Raw genomic sequence first — 20,467 nt, 5'->3', positions numbered from 1 at the left:
TCGCTCTCAGCCTCTGTGGGGCAGGACTTCCCCGTGCCACCACCAAGAAGGGCCTGGCTGCATCCCCTCTGCTCCCCCAGTTCTCTGCACCCAGGGGCAGCTCCCCCAGCTCTCTGCACCCATGGGTCAGCTCCCCCAGTTCTCTGCACCCAGGGGCAGCTCCCCCAGCTCTCTGCACCCAGGGGCAGCTCCCCCAGCTCTCTCCTCCCCAGGCCGAGCAGCCCCAGCTCCCCCAGCCCTCGGTGCCGGGTGCTCTGGGCCCTCCACCACGGCCTCCCCGCGCCGAGGCCTAGCATAGTGCTGTTGGGCCAGGAGGCCTGGGGTGCTGGGGGCAGCTGGGGCCTGGCTGGGTGCTGCCATCCTCCCCCAGCACCTCGCAGCTTTCTTTGTACAGGGAGATGCATAAAAGGCTCTGTCCTGTCTCCTCCTGCCCCATCTCCCTGGCCCCATCCATCCGCCCAGGTCAGAGCAGGTCCCCGAAGCAGAGCCCCGCGCTGGCAGAGCCCCGCAGCAGCCGATGCAGAGGGAGGGATTCGGTCCCTTCACCCAACACCAGGTGACAAATGGCTGAGGATGGGAGCAGCCGAGAGCACAGGGAATGCTCCAGCTCCGTCACCAAAGACTCACATTCAGGCTGAAGCCAGGTGTGAGCCTTGTCCCTGCCCGGGACCAGCTGCAGGCTGGTGGCACCTACATCTAGGAGCCTCCTGACAAAATCATCGTGCACCATACAGCAGCTCCGTCATCTCCAAGGTCCAGTCACGGCAAACTGCAAAAAAGAAACTCTGAAGATTTTCCCCTTTTAAATAACAGCTCGGCGACCAGGTTCATCCACGGGAACCCACCGGCAGGGGCAGGACTGCCTCTCACACAAAGCCTCTGAAAACTCAGACAGACAAACAGCTACTCAACGTTAACAACAAACATTTTATTCACAAAAATAATTACAAAATTCTTCTGACGCTGTTGGGAGGTGGTGTTTCGAGTTATATTCTCATCAGTGGGAAATGATTACTGTAAATGTTCCAGAAGTGAGCGCCACATTTGGAAAAGAAATTAGTTCACAGTTTATGCAAGAGGAAAAGAAAAACACAGAACCCATTTTACTGCAGACTTTCAAATCCAAGGCTGATGAGACAGGTCAATGACTCAAAGACAGACTAACAAATGTACAAAATGTGGAAAACAATTTCTTGCTGCTTCACACATCAGTCGCACTAAAAAAAAAACGGGCAGTTAACTTTAGCTGCAAATGACCTGTAAAAGAAATAGCAAAACATTAATTTTCTTAGATAAATGAGCTAGACTCTCGAATGCTCTTCAAAATTAATTTGCAGGAGGTTAATATTGGGGCTTAATATGTACTTCTGAAGCTGCACACGGAACCTCCTAATTGCTTTTCCTGTTTAAACCAAAAGGCCTTTCCTTGCCACAGAGCCACGGCAAAAAATGTAAAAGAAAAATGTCTGCAAAATGACCAACTTACTAGCACTGGTAGAAGAGGGGGCTAACACCGAGTTATTTGTAGCTGAGGCACAGGTGTATTTATAGGAAAGCACTGACGGTTTCACTACTAGAAGGTAACAGAAATATGTAGCCAGGGCCTGGGTGTGTGGTGGTGCTGTGCCCCCGGGATGTCCGAAAGGTGTTCCTGCGGCACCTCCCTTCCCTCGCCGTGCCGCAGGGAGGCAACAGCCAAGATCCAGCCCCGGTTCGCAGAGCAGGGGCCTGGCACACGGAGCCAGACACAAAGCCGCTGAGGGAAAGCAGAAGGGTTGTCTGCCTGGCAGCTCTGCCGCGAGAACAGCCCTCTGAAATCACAAAACACCCGTGCTCTGACACCTGCCCATCTCTGTCACCCCCAGGAATAAGCAAACGAGATTTGCTCCCGCATAAAGAAAGCAAGGACATAGGCTGCCCTGTGAAAAAAAGGAGACTGCTGTAAACACGGAATAAAACGTTACCTGACGTGGCACGGAAGGCACTCAGCTTTGTTAAATGAGTAAATTGACCTGAAACTGAAGGGAAAAAAAATCTCGGTGAGAAAAGGCAGCTGTAGCTGCCCCAGCTCCCCATTTCCTCTCCCAGCCAGCGGCTGGCCGTGGGCAGAGCAGAGGCAGCAGCTGGGGGATGCAGGGCATGCAGGCTTGGGCCTCACACAAAAGTGAAGAAAAGTGAAGAGCGGGATCAAATTCCTGTTTGATAGCTCTGAGCCACATCAGAGCCCTGCATGGAGGGGACAGGATTTAACTCCTGCCTTTTCCCACGGGCTGCAGCCCAGGAAAGCCCTCCTGGAGTCGCTCTGCGGATCGCTCCCATACTTAAGGGTGCTCCCGTGCCAGCAGTTACTGGATGAGGACTCGCCACAAGCACTCGGCGATAAAATCAGTGCAGGTTTTTCATTTCTCAAGAAAGATCTTCAAATGCAACCAGACAACTCTGCAGGACACGATAATTAAAGGAACCCACGCTCCGTGATGAACCATGCGTTTATTATCCCGGTTTATGGAGCCGTACGGCCCCTTCCCTTCCCAGCAGCCAGGTTTGGCAGACGGGGTGCTGCTGGGCCCAGGGAGGGGCTCTCCAAACAGAGGCGGCGCGATTGCACTGTGGCAGCTGTTACAAAACCACGGTTCGAGCGTTCACATCACCTCACATCCCAGGTTAACGACAAGGCTGACAGGTGAGAATCGAGGTCTTCCACCCCCAATCCTGATGCGGCGCACGAGGGGTCCCTGTGGGGCTGCTGGGGAGGTGCGGTGGGGCAGCAGAGCCTCGCTCACTGGCTTCATGCACCCAGGGGACGCCGGGTCTGGTGGGCAAACGCCAGGGAGGCAGGAGCCAGCGCCCGGGCAGCTCCCGGGCCCCGCAGGCTGTGCCGCGTCACATCCACACGCCGGCAGGAGTGGATTTTTCTTCAGAGGCGTTCTAGGTTTAGCACTCTCCAGGCAGATAACCACAGCTTCACTTTGCTCCTGTTGCTGGCTTCGGAAGCACGGCTTACTCCAGCAGAGCAGCCAGCCTTCACGGTACCTGCAACAAGGCTGCCCAACCCTACCGGAGCCTTTTCAAGGCTTCAGGCTCGTCCCTGCAGCTCCAGTCACACTTCCTGGTGACAAGGAGCTTTGGTCAACTACCTCCCTGCACACCCCATTTTTCTGAAACAACCACACCAGACTTGTGTCATGTCAGCATTCAAAACACAGACACCCAGCAAGAGCCAGGTTAGCAGCTTGTTTGAGAAAAAGTTGTGTTTTTTTTTTTTAAATCGTCTTAAATTGAAAGTGCAACCATATACTTGCTTTGGTCCCTTCTGCTCCATTGGATTTCTTATCACTAATATATTAAAATATTTCCACACACCTACTGTTTACTATTGTTGCTGAATTTTGCCCTTTTGTTTTTAATTCCCTAAGTAAGTTTTACAGAAATTTATCTCTGGAATACACAGTATTTTCATCTTTCTTAGCTTTTCAAAATAGTTCTTTGAAAAAGTACGTATACAAAAATATTTATTAGCTATGAAGTAGAAAAAAATATATTTGGCTTGCAAGTAAGTGTGTGGTTTTGTTTACCTACAAACACAGCTGGGATGCAAGATCTGATTTTCCTCCTAGCCAAAGCTGAACTGAGCATGGCTCATGAACTGACTTCATGTCCGGACAGCCACTGCAGATCAAAAATACAGGATTCTTGGGTCCAAATTACTGCCTTTTCTACTGCGGTTCTTACAAATTAGATTTGGAAGAGATGTTAGTTTTACCGCAATACCATTTGTACTAGGATCTCATGGTCAACAAAAACATGGGTGCTTTACTTCCAAGCGCACGCTTTCAGCCAGGTAACACCCCGCGGTTGTGCAGCCCCAAGGATTTTGACTCTGTTCCTCTTGCTGCAGCGCCACAAGTCCTTGCCTAGCAGAACGGTCGCTCCTTCAGGGCATCTTCGATGTGCTGAGGCACCGCTCAGCACAGGCCTCTGCCCTCACAGCCCTTCTTACAGCTCTTTGATGCTGCTGCTGAACATTTCTCATTTTACCGTAAAAGAGACAACGTAAAAACAGCCCCAAGTCTGCCTCCACTGGTCATGGCCTCCCTTTCAGCCACTGAAGGGCAGGATTCTGACGGCTTTCTCGTATGGACCATCTGTGTACCCACAGGCTCAATTAAATGCAGGTGCCAGCAAAGCAATCAATACATCAGGATTTTGGAGAAACAAACGAACAAAAAAAGCCACTGGTACTTGTACAGGATCCGAGTTTGTACACATCAGAGTTTCTCCCCCCCAGACAAAATGTAGGCACCTTCTGTTTCAATATGCTCTTTAATGCTATGGATTAGGTCACTCCTTTCTGTCTCGCCCTCGGACTCCCCAATAAAACCTAGAGCAAGAGCGAGCTCTTTCACTGCTGTTGGCCAACGTGTTAAATAGAGATTTTTTTTCCTCCTAAATGGAGAGAAACATGTGCACGGGTCTGTACTGCCAACAGACGAGCTATGCCCCCAAAGATGCTTGGCAGTGACAAACTGGAAGGAGCCCGCTGGTGCAGAACTGGCTGCAAGCCACAAGAAGGCTGTACAGTGTCATTCAGCAAGTGCATGAAACCAGAGCTGTTTTTATTCAGGGGACATTGCTTGAACCCTTCCCAGCCGTTTAATAGTGTTTGGGAATCTCCACGCCCAGCTCCTCTGCCTCTCCCAGCTGGAGGAAGGCTCCTGCCACACGCTGAGGCCACCCAGCCGGGGCTGCTGTGCTCTGCCCGCACACGAGCCGCGGGAGCAGCACCAGGTACGGCTCCTGAGGGCTGGCAAAGCTGCCCACGGTCCCATCCTGGCACAGCCCGCAGCACGGAGCCTGTTTGGGTCCCAGCCAGTCCTCACCGCAACGCCTGTGGCACAAAGTCCAAGGGCAAGGGCAGTTCTGCACAGGGGTGCTCGGATGTGCGCGTAACAGGAATAAACTATTTGGCACCAGAGGCTAATTTGAATATATTTATATATCAAATATAAAGGAAGGCCCCTCATGTGAAAATTAGGTCAATTAGGTCGAGAAACGGTATTTCTTCCTGCTGAAATCCTGGGACTCAAGTACAGGATTAGTCACCCAACTTCCAAACAGGAGAGCCCCTGAAAGAAGTCAGGAGAGGGAAAATGGGGGAACACATCAACACCTAAAAAGCCACGATGAGCATCAAGTTGTGGTGTGATGACTTAAGAGTTGTTCTCTGCGGCGTCTTGCACCTTGGCAGCAGGCATCTGGAACTGAGGCATGTACGGCACAATGGCGTTATACTTAAAGCTACTTTGGATAAATGCATTTAAACTAGGAGGCGTGTTCTGAAGGAACCCCACGTCTCTGAGCAGATCAGCTGCGTGGAACTGACACATCACTCCGGAACTCTCCGTTAAAAAAATGTCACTCTCTCTTTTTTCAAGTGATGCTATCCCTAGGTAATAGAGGCTTCGCTCAGGACTGCCTCCATCTGTGAAGGTGTCATCCTGATCTGAAGGCTCTGAAAACCCCTCTGAAGAAATCAGGGAAAGGGAAAGAGTCTTGCTGGGCCGACTGCCAGGCTGATCAGGCAGCAGGAGAAAAGCCTGGTTTCCCACCTCCCAAGAGCTACTTGAGAAAGCACCTGCAACTAAGGAATCTTCGGCTAAGAAGCATCTCTCAAAACAACTCCTGAGATTCTTCTTCTCTTCGTAAAGCCCACTGGATCTGGAGTTGCTGATAATAGTAGCATATTTTATGTCGGACTGCCTTGTAATTTCTCCAGCGATGTGGTCATTGTGAAAGCTCCCAGAGAAGCTGCTGCTAGTGAAACGGCTGCTAGAACAAGCAGAGTCGTGTTCAGAGTCTTGAATTTTTGTAAACATTGAATTAATTACTAAAAAATCTTGCGTATCTTCTTGTTTCAACGCTTTGGTAACACTGATGTCTTCCAGCACTATTTCTGGTTCCAGAAGAAGAGGCTCAAATGACATTGCTTCGGGGTGCTTGATAAAAAGGTGCTCAAAAGTTTCGGGCTAGAAGAAAAGATATATTTTAATGCTCATCTACTACCTAATAGCTTTATTTCAGTATGAAGTTACTGATTTTAAGAATCACAGACAAAACCTCCACTGTTTTAGTCAGAGCATATAATTGAAAATCCCCTAAAATCATCTCCCCTTTTCTTTACGTCTGTGTGTTGGTGAAGACTGAGGGGAAAGACAAAGCGAGAACCTCTTTGTGGGGCAAGTGCTGCAAAGCAAGCGTGTTGTGAAGCGCTCAGTACTCCAGCCACGACAGCGTATGCTTTAAGCTGAAATACAAGCAGCTGAGTGGTCCCAAACGTTTCGACATTAATCAACATGCACATATTGTTAAAAACACACGTGAGTGCTTTGCAAGACAAAGATCTTATACCCTTAGATTTTCTTGGCTTTTTATTTAGACTGTATAAACAAATCATCTTAAATCATATACAAGCCAACTAAAATAACTTCTCCTGCTAGGATTATGTTATTTGGGGTCAAATTCAGTCTTTCCGTTGTGTTTTTAAGCATTCCCATCTACGTAACAGCTGTATGTCTGAACTGCACAAAGAGAAACATGTTTATTTTGGAGAAATGTGTGCTTTGCTACTACCTAATCTATATACATATAAAATATACAACAGCATGAGCTGAACAGAACAGGAACTCCTAGCTACAAAGGAAAAATCACTTGAAAAAACTTATATTTCCTAAGGAATTCAAGACAAATAGATTAAAACAGATTTTGTGTATATTAGCAAACCATATTTTACAGCAGGAAAGCTGCCAGAACAACTAGGAACGTGTCAAAATACTTCGACTGGTACGCAATTATAGAAAGAGCGTACTAACTTCCACGGCTCGGGCTGCTGCTTCAGCCTAGCTACCAGCAGTGACAATGCCCTCGTGTGGCAAAGCCTGTGAGCAGGTTTCTGCCTGCTCTGGTACTTGCCCCCACGAGCCCATCGCCTTCCCACCCTGGCATCTCTCCCAGGCTTCCGACCGTGTCGGGCAGCACATAAAAAATTGGCCAGCTATTGAAAGGAGCTGAGGAGCGCTACGATGCTGCGCGTATCAAGCCGTAACAACCCTAACTTACACTGCCCAGCGACAGCCACCTGCTCCCTCACAGGCTTGCTAGGGACCTGCACAGGCACTGCTGTGGCCAGCAGACAAGTGGTCCGGGCAGGGGACACTGCCCCAGCAGCATTTTCCAAGAGGAGACAGAGACCAGCCGGCAGCTTTGGAACAACCAGACCCCCACACGGCCCTCCTGCCACAACTACCCTCCTGCAACCGGCAGCTGGTTTGTCCTGAGCAGGGACGGTTTATCTCCTTCCAAAATCTGCTTCCTTCTTCACCCCCGCCTCCAGTATCTGTTCTTATAAATGCATATAGGCACCACAGAAAACACGTCAATAGCATTGCCTGCAGAGACTAAATCCGTCGCGTTCAAAGACAGGTAGGCTGTTTGGCAAAAGCCTCCACCTGCCAGCTCAGATGTCACTTATTAAAACAAGTAAGATCAAATACAATGTATAACCCAACATCCTGAGAGAACAAAACATCAAGAATTACAGAGTAAGCTGGGTGAACAGCGCTGGATTTCCACAGTATATACACGTATGGAATAATCTGGGCACAAAGTGTGCTGAACAGCAGGCCGAGCAGTTCTGTAAAACTCAGGACGAAAATCACAGTCCCAGGTCACCAGTTCCCAAACTCTGCTGACCAGATGAAACGGGATCCAAACAAAGAAGGAATTTCAAGCAATGTTGTGTTTTGCCCTCCTGGTCAGTCTAGGTTTTACCTTGCATTTGTCACAGACTTGTCAGAAGCAAGACTATCTCTGTACGCCAGTTACCACGCCTGAGACAGGTTCAAGTCGAAAATATTTTGCACTCTAGTTGCTAAACACAGATACAGCAAAATATGCTGTTGGCCTAATTCCATCAAGACCAGATTGTGACTGTACAGGCTTTTAGCTTTATACGTTGCAAGTAACCCCATGGACTTAGTAGGGTAATTTAGATATGCATCATTCTTTGAAGGATTTACATGAATTTTCTTGGAAAGCATTTGTACTTGTGCTTTAGTATTCTACAACAGCAGCCACTAAAACTTGGTTTATTTTACTGAGCAAGTAACAAAATTTTCATGGTTCTGACATTATGTAAAAGCTCGCAAGACTGAATCTAGATGCAAGATTTGCCTGTTTTAAATTGTGATTTTAATCTCTTGCTACTGTAAGCAATACAATCCCGATAAAGGAATACTCTATAAATGCAGTTCAGGAGTACCATATACCAATACGCTGTACTGGACGTACAAAGTAATGATTAGATGTTGACTGAAGGATTTAGTACGGCTATGTACCACGACAAAATGTGTTCCATAGCAGATGCCTTCAGAAAGACATCGCAACTTTCTAGTAGTGGTATCCAGGCCGTTTGTGTAATCAATGGTTATTACAGTGAGCGGTAAATACCATACCAGTCCTGTGCACTGCTTTCGCTAGTGGAAATTGCATGCATACGTACAAATGCAGAATTGGACCCTAAACACGGTGCTTTGAAGAACGTGTTTCAGCCTCGGACATCAGGAAACTAGCGAGAGGTGATCATGCTCATCTGGGGACAGGCACTATGACTTCAGTGCAATTAACATTAAGCAATGTTTTCCAGTAAGATTAGTACACCGTATCAAAGAGGCATGCTTTCTACTATGTAACAAGCTGTCAAAAATCATGTCAAACTTCAATTTCTTTCATACTTGCATGCATCATTTCTTTCCAATTAAGTATGGAACAAGGCATATGAATACAGAGCAGTATCACCAGGGTGTCAGCGTGGGCATGACTTTCCCCTCCTAGTTAAAAACATCATCAACTTCGATACACTTATTTCGGCTCTAGCAGTTGGTGAGGAGAATCATTTCCAGTGTGTCAAATCCACCATGCAAATTTCATACACCTTTGCAATCTGGAATAATAAGGATCGTCTCGAGCTCCTATCACTACAGATGAAAAGATGAAACAGACAAATACAGGTGCGCTGGTGCAACTGATACTCCTGCAACTCACAGCTACTTGTTCAAAGAGCCCAGCCCCTCCCAGGATGCAGCCATGGAAGCAGACACGTCAGCCCGGTCTGGGATTTAACGAACTGCACAGGGACAGCACACTTCGCTTTCTAGACCAAGCCAAGAGGCGCAGGCTCTGCTACCGCCAGCCACTGTGACTGCTGCCGCAAGGCTGGAGAACGCCTGATCGACCTCTGTCAGACCACAACTGCACCTTCCCCAACACAGATGTAACGTCAGATTATTCAGGCATCTGCACTGACCTGGCTGCATGTTTAAATGACAATGAACGAAGAAGCCAGGTAAACAGCATGCATATTGGAATTTCAAGGAAAAATCAAGCAAGGCACAAGGCACAGTTTCTGCATTCTCTGAGTTGCTGCTGCACCCACATATATATATACATATAATTTCAGAAGACCTTAACGGAAGAACCCGGTACTTGTGCAAATACAAGATCCGATCACCTCGATGTGCCTGGAGTCAGTGGAAACTCCTAAGCTACCTCTCGACTAGAACAAACAAATATTTCATTAGAAAAATTTAAAAAACCAACAAAAAACACTTTAACGTGAAGCCAACAGCTAGGCAGATCTTGCTTTCAACTGGATAAATCCCAAACCTGTCTGATATCTCTGCTTCCACGGCTGCATCCTGGGAAAGGCCTTTCAACTCCTCTTTCAACTCCTTTTGAAGGCCAGGGCTTGAAAGCATCGAGCCCGCTGCTAGTCACAGCCTTAGTCAGCAGGGCACTAAAACCACCAAATCTAAAGTGTTTCTGCCTACGCAAGTGACAAACCATCTTTTGATCTGTAACATGGCACTTACTCCTAATTTTTGCAAGGGTATTTTAGATTTTTGACAGAGCTACTTCCAGGATTCATTATATTTAAGCAAATCAGCATTGTATTGTATCTGTTTCCTGTCTTCTGAATATAAATAGAAAAATCTTCTAATAATTCTGTATAGGAAGCCTGGGAGCTGGCCCAGTGGTTCTGCAGGCAGTGACCATTAGACTTCAAAGAATGTCCATTCTCTGTTTAAATGAAATGAAATAAAATTAAAGATGAGAAAAGAAACCTTCACTGGGAATGCAAATTAAATACCTGAAAAAAAAATCTTCTGCCATGAGGTGCTCTTTCTTTTAGTAGTAACAGGCCTGAATTTAGATTATTGTTTCAGCAATTACCCACTGTCAACCCGTAACACCGTGAGAAACTTTGTTTTCTGCTGCAAACTGGCTAAGTCCATGTAAAGGCTCTTACCTGCCACAGCCCATCACATCACAGCTCTTGATTCATGTGCTGAGAGGCAGTTTACCCCAGCAAAATATATGGCCACTGATGCAAATGTGGCACTCAATGAGATAAATGAGCATTACACCTATGGGGCACACTCTGATTCTACAACTGATTTACTAATAGCCCTGAAATTTAAACACCCCTCCATTCAAGAGAGATGCTGGTCTCTGGTCCTAGCCCATTTCTGCAGCTGACAGATCTGCTGTATTACTAACTTCAGAGGTTCCAGGTAGCTTCATTCAAGCAATTCAGGTAGGTTTTGGTCTACCCAATACGTAGAGTTCAGTACTGAGCAAAGAGCAGCCTGACCCACAGGGTGGGGGAAGAAGCATCACCAGGGAAATGCATACCTTCTGAAAATTAACTCCTTGTGCCCAGGAGCAATTCTTGGGGTTTGGAACATCTTCCCAAAACAGTTTCTTCATTCTGAAATATTAGGTAAATTCTGGAGTTGGTACTGTTCTCATACATTCTGTACTTTTGCTATGTCAGAAAGGGAACATGTGTGATTTTATTTATCTAGAACAGTGTGACAATGAAACGATCATTTCAGATACTCTAGATGGTCAAAATTCAATAGAAAAATAACAAAGTGAGATATCATATGGCGGTTTTGTAAATTATGAAATGTACAGGCAGTCTTTGCTGAGTAAGACCCCAACCCACATTCCACAAAACTCAGATATTTTTTTTTAAATTGGCTTTATTTGCGATGACAATTAAATCTGGGACACACAGTGCTTCAAAGCACTTGACACTCATTAGCTTGTCCACAAAACACTGCAAAAGTAAGCAGTGTGTGGTATAGGCTGAAGTGGTATTTCCCAGGGAAAAAGAACAGCACTGATCATCACCTTACCACAAGGACACCAGCCCTGGAAGGTCTGACTTTTACAAGGTAACAAGCCTGTGCACTCGAGACATTTAAATTCTTGGTGCTATATTCCAGAGTCCGCTGCCTTTGAGTACATCTCAAAAGTACAAGTGATAAAAATAATTCCTAGCTTTCCCCAGAAAGACACTGGCCACCAGTTCAGCACACAGCCAGCTAAGCTGCATCACCTTCAGAAGGCCGTGACTTTTATATAAAAATGAACTTACCTTTGCTGTGAAATCAGCAATGCTCCAAGCAACAAAACCAAGGTTGAAATAACTATTGGCAGAACCATATAGAGGCTAGCATTATTCTGGTTTTCATATCCATCTGGAACTAAAAGGGATGCAGATAATGCAGGAGAAATAATTTTTCTGAAAAGTTTGTAAACAGGAAATAACGAACATTTATATAAACAGTAGAAGCAACAGCGCAAGCCCTCCCTCAAAAAAAAAAAAAACCTTGATAAAGTTTTATTGCAGATCAATGAACTTTTACCTTGAGAACAAACAGACAAAAGGGAATGAATTATTTTAAGTAGAGGTGACTCCTCCATCACTGGGGGAGGTCCCCCCTGCTCCCTTGTTATTGGGGAATGAAATCAGAGCACATAAAATAAGAGAATAGCCCATAACTGGAGAACGAAGAATCACAGAGACCTAGGATCTCAGCTGTTAAGTTAGGTTGATGGGAATTCAGTTGCCTCCCTCCCTCAATTAACTTCACACAGTTTTCAAATTAAAGCAACTGAAATCTCGAGCAGTTTATAGATGTATTAAAGTTACCTTATTACTGACTTTCTTCTGATAAACTACAGACTTCTTCCACATTTAAACTTAACTTTTACTATCAAGCTCCTATTTCATAACATGAAGAAAGATGCCGTAAGTCACCTTTGGTAAATTCATCTGTCACTCTGGATTTGCCAACTCCTCCAGCAAACACGGGGTACAGGCTGAAGTGGTACTTCTCAATAAGAATAAAGTGATCTGGAAAGAAGAAATCAGCCTTTTGAATCAAAACTATTACCCTGCTATTAAACAGTGACCTCCAGAGAGGCTCTGGTCACATATCAGAGTTCAGACCAGCCCAGAGGGGTCATAACAAAAGCCATCTTTTATAGATATGCACTTTAATATCAAAAGATTAAAACTATTAATCTTTACAGCATAATCTAGCATTATTTTTTTCAATGGAATTAACACCTTTATGCAACTATTATAAAATTTTCTAAGATTAAAGCCAAAAATGCAGATGGAATTAACACATATTAACTTACATAATTAGCTGGTATGGTCAGTATTCCAGAACTAATTTTATCGTATTGCCAAAAAATGAACACACACCTGAGCTTCATTCTTTGTCAACCTGGATTATGAATGCAACAGTCAGTCCTTTACAGTCAGTCCACTAACGATAATTAAAAATTGTTCTACTGTTCCTTACCATAAAAAAAATATAAATCACAAACAGAGATAGGGGGAAGAAATGTAAGAACTCAGAAAAATGCTAGATTTTTCTATTCAATAACAATTAACATAATGCATTACGTTTTCAAGTACACACTCACCATAAATATAATATTTACTAGTATTCGGAGGAACTCGCACCCATTTCATCTCCTCTTCTTTGTTAAGGTTTTTCCATTCAATAACAAAAGATGTTATCACATATGTGTGAGGTGAAAGCGTCCAAGTCAAAATCACACAAGTGCTGTTCACTGGGTAAGCAATGAGTGACTGCACAGCATCCACTGCCAAAACAAGGACAAAAGAGTGAATTACGTGAACTCTGACAGAGGTGAGATGAGAGCTGGCTTAGCAGCAGAGGTGTATGCTGTAAAATGCATGACAGTTTTGGAGCTTCACTATTTACTTCTTTAGTTTTTTGTGTTTTTGTTTGTTTGTTATCTTTATACAATAAAGCTTGATCCTTAGTTCACGTAAGCAAACTTAATTCTCTTTAAGCCAGTGAAGCGTGGTTCACACCAACTAATCCTGAACACTAAACAGACCAAGTTTCTTACCAAACATTAAACAAATAGCCTGGTTCTCACATGTACCGCCTTAATTATCAGTGCTTAGCTAAGAAATTATCAACAAATGGACTGTCAACATTTAGCTAGTAAAACACGCACTGGGAGCCTGTAAGCTAAATCCCAGTAAATCTCTCTAAGTAACATACCCAGATCACAATCCAGGCAAACAAATGCTTCCCCTTACATGTGCTACCAACTACAGGCTTTCCAGAACAACCAGAAAGACCTTTCTACCTATAAAAATGCTTCTAAAATTGCATTACAGCTGTAAAGTTCTATGATAGACTGCAGTAACATTTCCCACATTATACATTTGCATATGAATGTTACACAGTTGAAATTGTCAGAACCGATAGCCTTTATTTTATTAATAAAGCAGAATGCAGCTGAACCGATGAAAAGGCTGCCCAGGGAGTAAAGCCAAACCTCTGAGAACTATGCATTCTGGCACCCTGTCAGGTGAGCAGCCAGAGAAATTAAACCACATTTCATTTTGGAAACAACAAAACATTCCCTAGCAGGAATGCTGGGTGTTCCCAAGACAAAGAGGATGAAAGATCAGTTTTACAGTACGATTTCATTTTTATTTGATCAATTACTTTAGATTCTGTTAGTGAAGGACAACTGTTAAGGATGACTTTTTTCCCAATCTAAAGTTCATTACAATTTTCACAATAGAAATTTCATTTTTCAAATAGATCTGTTGGAGAGATACAGAATCTGATTCCCATAATACAGGTGAACATATCATGATTTTTCTTTTAACAAAGGGATTTTTATTACAAAGAAAGCTTTGCCCAAAAGCATTACAAGAATTCCTAACATATTCCACATCGCAAAATGGTAACTAACTGGTGTTCTTACCTGTGCTCAATTGCTGTGATAGAGTTAAATTAAAATTAATTGAAGAAACTCCAATTGAATTCATGGCTAAAACTGTAATGGTATGTGTGTGTTCAGTCCATGGAAATAAACAGGTAGTGCCTTTATCGACATATTCTGACCACGTGGTGTTTTCCGATGTCTGATGCTTTATAATGTATCGGCTCACACTGCACAATGAGTGATTCTTCATCAGTGGCTGCAGCAAACAGTGGCATTAATTAATTTTCCAGTCTTTGATTTCAAAAGGAAACATCATTTGGGCAGAAGGTGTTGGTTTTAAAGAGTTCTAAGAAAACGTGACCCAAGAAAGATATTTTATAGACATATATTTTAGCAAAGACACTGTAGTCCATTTAAAGACTTAACTTCTCTATCTGAAAGCTGGCACCCTCACTTGCTATCTTTCCATTGAAGCGGGGAGGGGGGGGGAATACAAGGAAATATAAACTTTCACACTCCTCAAACAGTTCACAATTTTCTGTTAGCATTTTCCAGGACTGAAAAACACAGATGACTGTTTGCACACCTAACATCGCTGCACAGACAAACAGGAGCGGCCAGCCACTGATGCACTTTTTCCCCTCTATCCTGTGTTAACCTTTTAACACAGCTTTGCCCAGTTTACGTGCCATTGCCGAGGTGTTTGTACAGGCAGCTGTCTAGGACTCAGTGGCACATTCTGCTCAGAGAACTCGGTTAGCAGAAATTGGCAGCAAAAACCTGCAAGCATGCTGCAAACCAAGTCCTGTAAACAGTGACCACCCTAGGTTGCCTCTCAGGGCAGGGAGGCACGTGCTTATCATTATCATTTTCATTAATTCTACCAATGCTTTTGGGTCATGCATCTTTCAAAGTGAAAGACCAAAATCTAAGTGCTCTCACCTTCCACAGGAGGGTAACATTTTTCTGCCTCCTGGCTGGATCTTCAACAACAACTCTCCAAAACTCAGGGCCTTGTAAGGGAGCTGCAAGATTACAGTTTTGAAAGAACAGTGTCACATCTGAGTCTGAAACCGGACCGAGCATCAGAGCACGCTCTGAAAGCACACGTACCTTTGATATCTCTCACAACTGCATAAGCTGATCTGCTCCAGTTGCTCCAGTAACCTAAACCATCCAGTGCTCTGCAGCGGACCTGAACAACATACTCAACACAGAGTTTCTGAACCTTTATCATAGCTGATCTTGTTGGCACATTTGAAATTTCATACAGCTGTAACAGAAGTCGAAATAGTCAGAGTAAGAAAAAAAGGTTGTTTAGGCATTTGTTACGATCAAAACTCCTAAAAATAAATCAAGTGAAAAGTGGCCCCCTCAGTCACATCCTTTGCTAGATAATGCAATGCTCAGAACTGTGATTCACTAAATACAACAAACTCCGTAAATCCTAGCTGACACACTAAATAACACTGCAACAATTCACACTTCAATACAGATTTTAAAAAAACAGTACCTCCCATGTTAGTTCTTCCCTGTTCTCAGCATACCGAATCTGAAATTTAAGATCATCGTTTGTAAACACAGGGTTTGTCCAGCTCACATTCAGCAGCCCATCATTTCTGGTGATCTCTGCTTTAATGTCAGAGGGAGGAAGTGGCTTCACTAGAAAATTGAAAAAAAAAAAAAAAAGACTAATATCTGCACTGACATTTCACATTAAATCAAGTCATTGTGGTCTACCTTCTTCCTTCCCTAGGGTGGCAGGTAACATCATGGCCTCTGCTACTCCAGGTAAACTTGGATCATAAAGCAAACAACAATTCATCCCCTGGTACTAACGGCAAAAGATGCAGCCTGGCACTAACAGGGTGCCCCAGTATACAAAGTAGAAGCATATGTGGCCCAGAAAGGCAAATCTTCTAAAGGATGTGGAAAGTGCAGGTTTATACAAACATTAATGGAGATTTTATGTGAAGGTTTTTTTTTTTACAGAAAATTTCATCAGAACTGAGCTTCTCCAACAAACTGGATGTGAATGTCAGAAAGCCCCAGTTTGCTAACAAAGCAAAGTTAGAATAAATTTGTTTTGATCACTTACCTGGTGAGGAAGGAGAAAGAAAAAAAAAAAAAAACTTGAAATAAGCTTTAAATCCTGGGCAAGGCCAGAATGCACAGGTTTTATTTTACGACAATACAGAGCATCCTCCATCCAATGTAGGTCAATTCCATTCATTGCTTTATCCTTGAAGGGCTGGCTTGAGTAAACCAGCCTCCTGAAGGTCTGTGGGCTGCTGCAGCTGATAGCCTGCACTTGCTAGCACTCCTCACTGGGCAGCATCACACAGAGCCCCTACCTCTCCCCAGAAGAACACAGCCAACCAACCTCTTACACCCCGCAGAGCACAGAAGCCCCTGACACAGACTAACAGTACAGCTGCCATGCAGGCAAGCGCCAGGTTTTTTGGCAAATTTTCTAAGCAGTAAAAGTGCAGGACCTCCCCCACCAACCCTTACACCACTTTTATTTCTGAAGCTCAAGGCTGCCAAACAATCCTCTTTGAACTAGACAGAAGCAACCTTGAAAACCACAAGGCCACCAAAACAGTAATGATCAAATGCTAAATCCCATACCCCACTTAGCTATAAATACATTAAACTTTTCATTTCCTTCCTATAAATTCATTTTTTGCTCACTCTATTTAAAATTTGAAATGAAAAGCATAGTTTGGTTTAATTTATGTTATGTGCACACTTCTCCCTCCCCGCCCCCCCACATAGATATATATTATTTTGCTTTATTTCATGTAGCAGTTCTGTGGTCTACCTAGAATACAGAAGGAACTTATCTATTGAAAACACTAATTGTGGGTAGAAAACTGCTATTTCCTCTTTGTGGATGGATGTAGAACAATTTTTTTGCAGAAGTCACACAAAGCCAAAGCTGCAGCGTGTTCTCTCTGCATATGTTCACATTTGTGTCCAAAGCAATACACAGTCCAACGAATGCTCTGACTCACGGACCAGACAACAAGACTTGCTTTGCACATTTTGCAGTGTTTGAAAACACTCAAACACTGTTTCTGCCTCTAGCTTTCACACACATTTAAGTGCTCTGTGTGTTGCAAAATAAACTTTGCAAAAGCGTGCAAGAACATAAACAGTTCCTGTGATTTTAAACAGGAATGAGCAGGCATGTAAGTAATTCACATGTAGCACTACACTGCAACAAAGCACGGCCTCCAGAGAATCACAGTAGGGCTGAGGCTTTGCACCTCCCTTCGGTTATTTACAGTCATTGAGATCCCCCTGAGCCTCCTCTTTTCCAGGCTGAGCAGTCCCAGCTCTCCTGCGCTCTCCTCATAGGAGAAAACCTTAACCAGCTGAAGAGCAGAAAAGTTAGCTAGTCAAGAATCTTAAAAATTAGACTGATTTTTAAAATACTCCTTTTTTTTTTTTTCTGTAGATGTCTTTGCAAAACAGTTGAGGACAAACACGCAAAACTGAATGTTTCATTTTATAGGTACTAGCTGCAGCTACAGTCTGCTCCTGTGCCAAGCAAAATCTATGGAAATAACATTTAATCCAATGTCTTCTAGAAGATGACACTGAAACTCTTATGTTTTTATGTTCTTTCCACAATGTAATACATTTAAAATGCTATGAAGTACTTTATCTATACCATATAAGGTATGAAATCCAAGGTCACAAGCAAAGAAAGACGTGCAGAAATCTTGACCTACCCACATCTGCTGGAACGACGCAAGTTGGTGAGGACTCAAGTGTTCCTAGCGAGTGCTTAAACTCTATCCACAGGGTATATCCAGATAAAAGAAAAATAGGCTGAAATATGCACTCATAAGAATGATTCCTCTGTAAAAGGCATTCTTTCACCTCTGATTCTGGAGGGATACTTGGAAAGTTAGGACAATAAATTTTGCTCCTTAAAAAGAGGAAAAAAAACATTAAGTTAATACACTGCAACAACAAGCTGCTCACGACATCAAAAAAATAGAACTCAGAAGGCAATTAATACAGATGGTGTCACTGGAAACGTGTGATTTTTTTCGATGATAAGTTCAAGATCTGTCCAAACTAAGTCTGCACTGAATGGATAAATAACACTGTGGTGTTACTCCTTAAAGCTCTGGCTCTTAGCCTGAAAAGAACAGCAGGGTGTGGAAGGCTCTCCCCAGTGCAAAATCTTTTGGTAACAGACTAACAACGTGAAGAGGTACAAAAAGAAAGGTACGGGCATCTCTAATACTCATGAATCGTGTTACTTCAGTGTTTTTCCTTAACAACGCAGCCCTCCAGCCAGGAATATGCCTTTCCAGACACCACCTGATGTCCAGGGCAAAGTGGCCCAAACAGATTTGCACAGGGAAGTCTCCAGGAGACTGAAATCCCAAATGAGTATCAATGCTAGAGGGTGGTATTAAAATCCCACATGTGGTCGGTATCACATCTGGCCACAGAAGAGGAGACCTGGGCTCTGGACAAAACGGCAGTGACACCTTATCTGAGGTGGGAAAGCAAGTTTCCAAATTTCTCCTAAGCTTGGGCACAGCTCAGACTTGTGGTAAGAGTGGCCAGATCGGGTATTAGCTATTCAGCCGGACCACAAAAGTTAAGACTTAGCTGAATCCTTCCTCTTCCTGTCAACATAGCTAATACTGATTAAACAGTTGTCTGGAGCTTTGAAGCTTTCGTTTAGCATTCTGTTTTTCTAGGATGATCATTTCTGCGCTGTTGCTGTTGGCAGCACTGACTGCAGAGGAAGACGCAGTTACAAGCCAACGAAAACAAAACACCAACATGCAAAGCTAGCACACCACATTATTACAGAGCATGGGGTTTCATCTGTGAAATGTAATCACATCAGTAAGAAGAATAGCTGTGTGCTCTTGGAAAATCTGATGCGTCTGATGTCAGTGCAACATTTAATTTCTAACCTTTATCCTGAAGACTTGCCTATGTCTAACAAAACACTCAGAACTCCAGTATATTTATCCTTGCCTCCTATAATCAAGCTTGGACAATTTTAAAAAAATGACCATTTTAGCACATCTCAGCCTAGTAAACGTTCATTTTGTATCTTTGTTCACAATATACAATAGAATGCTATGCAAACGATGATGCTGTTTTCATAGCTATAAATCTTTAAAAGTCCTATCCTGAAACTTTTTGGTAGTCATTACATTCATGTGGGTTCCCCATGAACTTCATTTGTTTATTTATTTGATCTTTCAGACCTTAGTATTAACAAAGCAGAACCAGACACAAACAAAACTCAGAAAAACCCCAAACAACCAAAACAAAGCAACCCAACAGACGGAAGGAAATATCATATTAAATACTAGCATTTGGCAAGCATTTTCAGTTGTATTACTGTTCAGTGTTTCATCAGGCATGAACACTGCAGCAAATGGACAGGTTATCATGTAGGACAGGTTATCATGTAGCATTCAAAAAAAAAAAAACCAACCACACCTTTTTTAGCTAAACCTGAACAATGAAGAAGTGGGAATAAAAGACATGGCAAGAGCAGCACAGTGTTTATTTCAGGCTCCCTGCCCAGCAGTGCACTCATTACATTCATATTTGTGAAGACAGTCAAAACAAAACCTACCTTACTAGTCAGTCAGTCACTAATCCTGCCCTAAAAGTCTCCACATGAAATCTCAACCATTCCAGTTATTGCTTTAGTCCACAAAATCCTGAGAAATATTTATCGTGGTACGATAATATTTCAGAAATTAAACCCACCTTCATTAGCAAAAACAGTCCAGCTTTCCAAAGGATTAGGCTCTGAGGACTGATTTAAGCCTATTTTGGCAAAACTTTTGCATAACTAGTCCAGCAAAGAGTCCAGTAAAACAAAAGATTATTCCTCAGGACGGGCTGTCTGTCTATCTTGTTTGTATAAATACTAGCATGGTTCTAGGAAAACTCTCAAACTCAATGTGTTAGTATCTCACAGGGATTCTTTTTATTTCATGGTAAAGCAATACTTTCACAGGCACTAATTGTATGAATGAAGATTATTATATCACTGATTTAATAATCAGTTTTGTCTTTTTTAAACTTTTTTTTTCTGCAATCCACCCCAGTTTTCTTGTGTGTCCAAAAGACAAATAAAAAAAAAATAAAAGCTCCAAGGAGCTAAGAAGGAACCTGTAGAGGTTATAAGAACTGCTTTGTTAATGGAGGGGCATGGACAAGAAGAAACGTTAGCTGCAGAGTAGAACAGATGCCTAAAGGCAAAGAAACAGCTGTAACGTTAGCTGTCTACAAAACATTGCCTTGAGCTTACTCAGTCTTCTCTTTGTAG

The 20,467-nt window shown here is 43.4% G+C and overlaps 1 protein-coding gene across 13 annotated transcripts in view; it reads right to left on the bottom strand.

The window, feature by feature from the left end:
- Positions 1 to 909: 909 nt before the first annotated feature.
- LEPR (leptin receptor) overlaps positions 910 to 20,467 on the bottom strand; it is a 39,289-nt gene continuing 19,731 nt past the window's right edge. For 12 of the 13 annotated variants that reach the window (XM_048062145.2, XM_048062150.2, XM_067001865.1 and 9 more), the window contains 10 exons: positions 17,877 to 18,076; positions 15,650 to 15,798; positions 15,250 to 15,409; positions 15,079 to 15,161; positions 14,176 to 14,392; positions 12,844 to 13,026; positions 12,167 to 12,262; positions 11,501 to 11,609; positions 10,750 to 10,825; positions 910 to 6,026 (listed from right to left, as the gene is read on the bottom strand). In XM_048062145.2, coding sequence (XP_047918102.2) covers positions 5,211 to 6,026; positions 10,750 to 10,825; positions 11,501 to 11,609; positions 12,167 to 12,262; positions 12,844 to 13,026; positions 14,176 to 14,392; positions 15,079 to 15,161; positions 15,250 to 15,409; positions 15,650 to 15,798; positions 17,877 to 18,076 — 2,089 coding nt within the window. In that variant the 3' untranslated portion in view covers positions 910 to 5,210. Of the gene's footprint in view, positions 6,027 to 9,621; positions 10,135 to 10,749; positions 10,826 to 11,500; positions 11,610 to 12,166; positions 12,263 to 12,843; positions 13,027 to 14,175; positions 14,393 to 15,078; positions 15,162 to 15,249; positions 15,410 to 15,649; positions 15,799 to 17,876; positions 18,077 to 20,467 lie in introns of those variants that run through there. The other variant, XM_048062151.2, reaches the window with a different exon arrangement.

This window comes from Anser cygnoides, chromosome 8 (assembly GCF_040182565.1).
Source record: "Anser cygnoides isolate HZ-2024a breed goose chromosome 8, Taihu_goose_T2T_genome, whole genome shotgun sequence".
NCBI lineage: Eukaryota > Metazoa > Chordata > Aves > Anseriformes > Anatidae > Anser > Anser cygnoides.
This window is presented reverse-complemented; position numbering and strand designations above follow the sequence as displayed.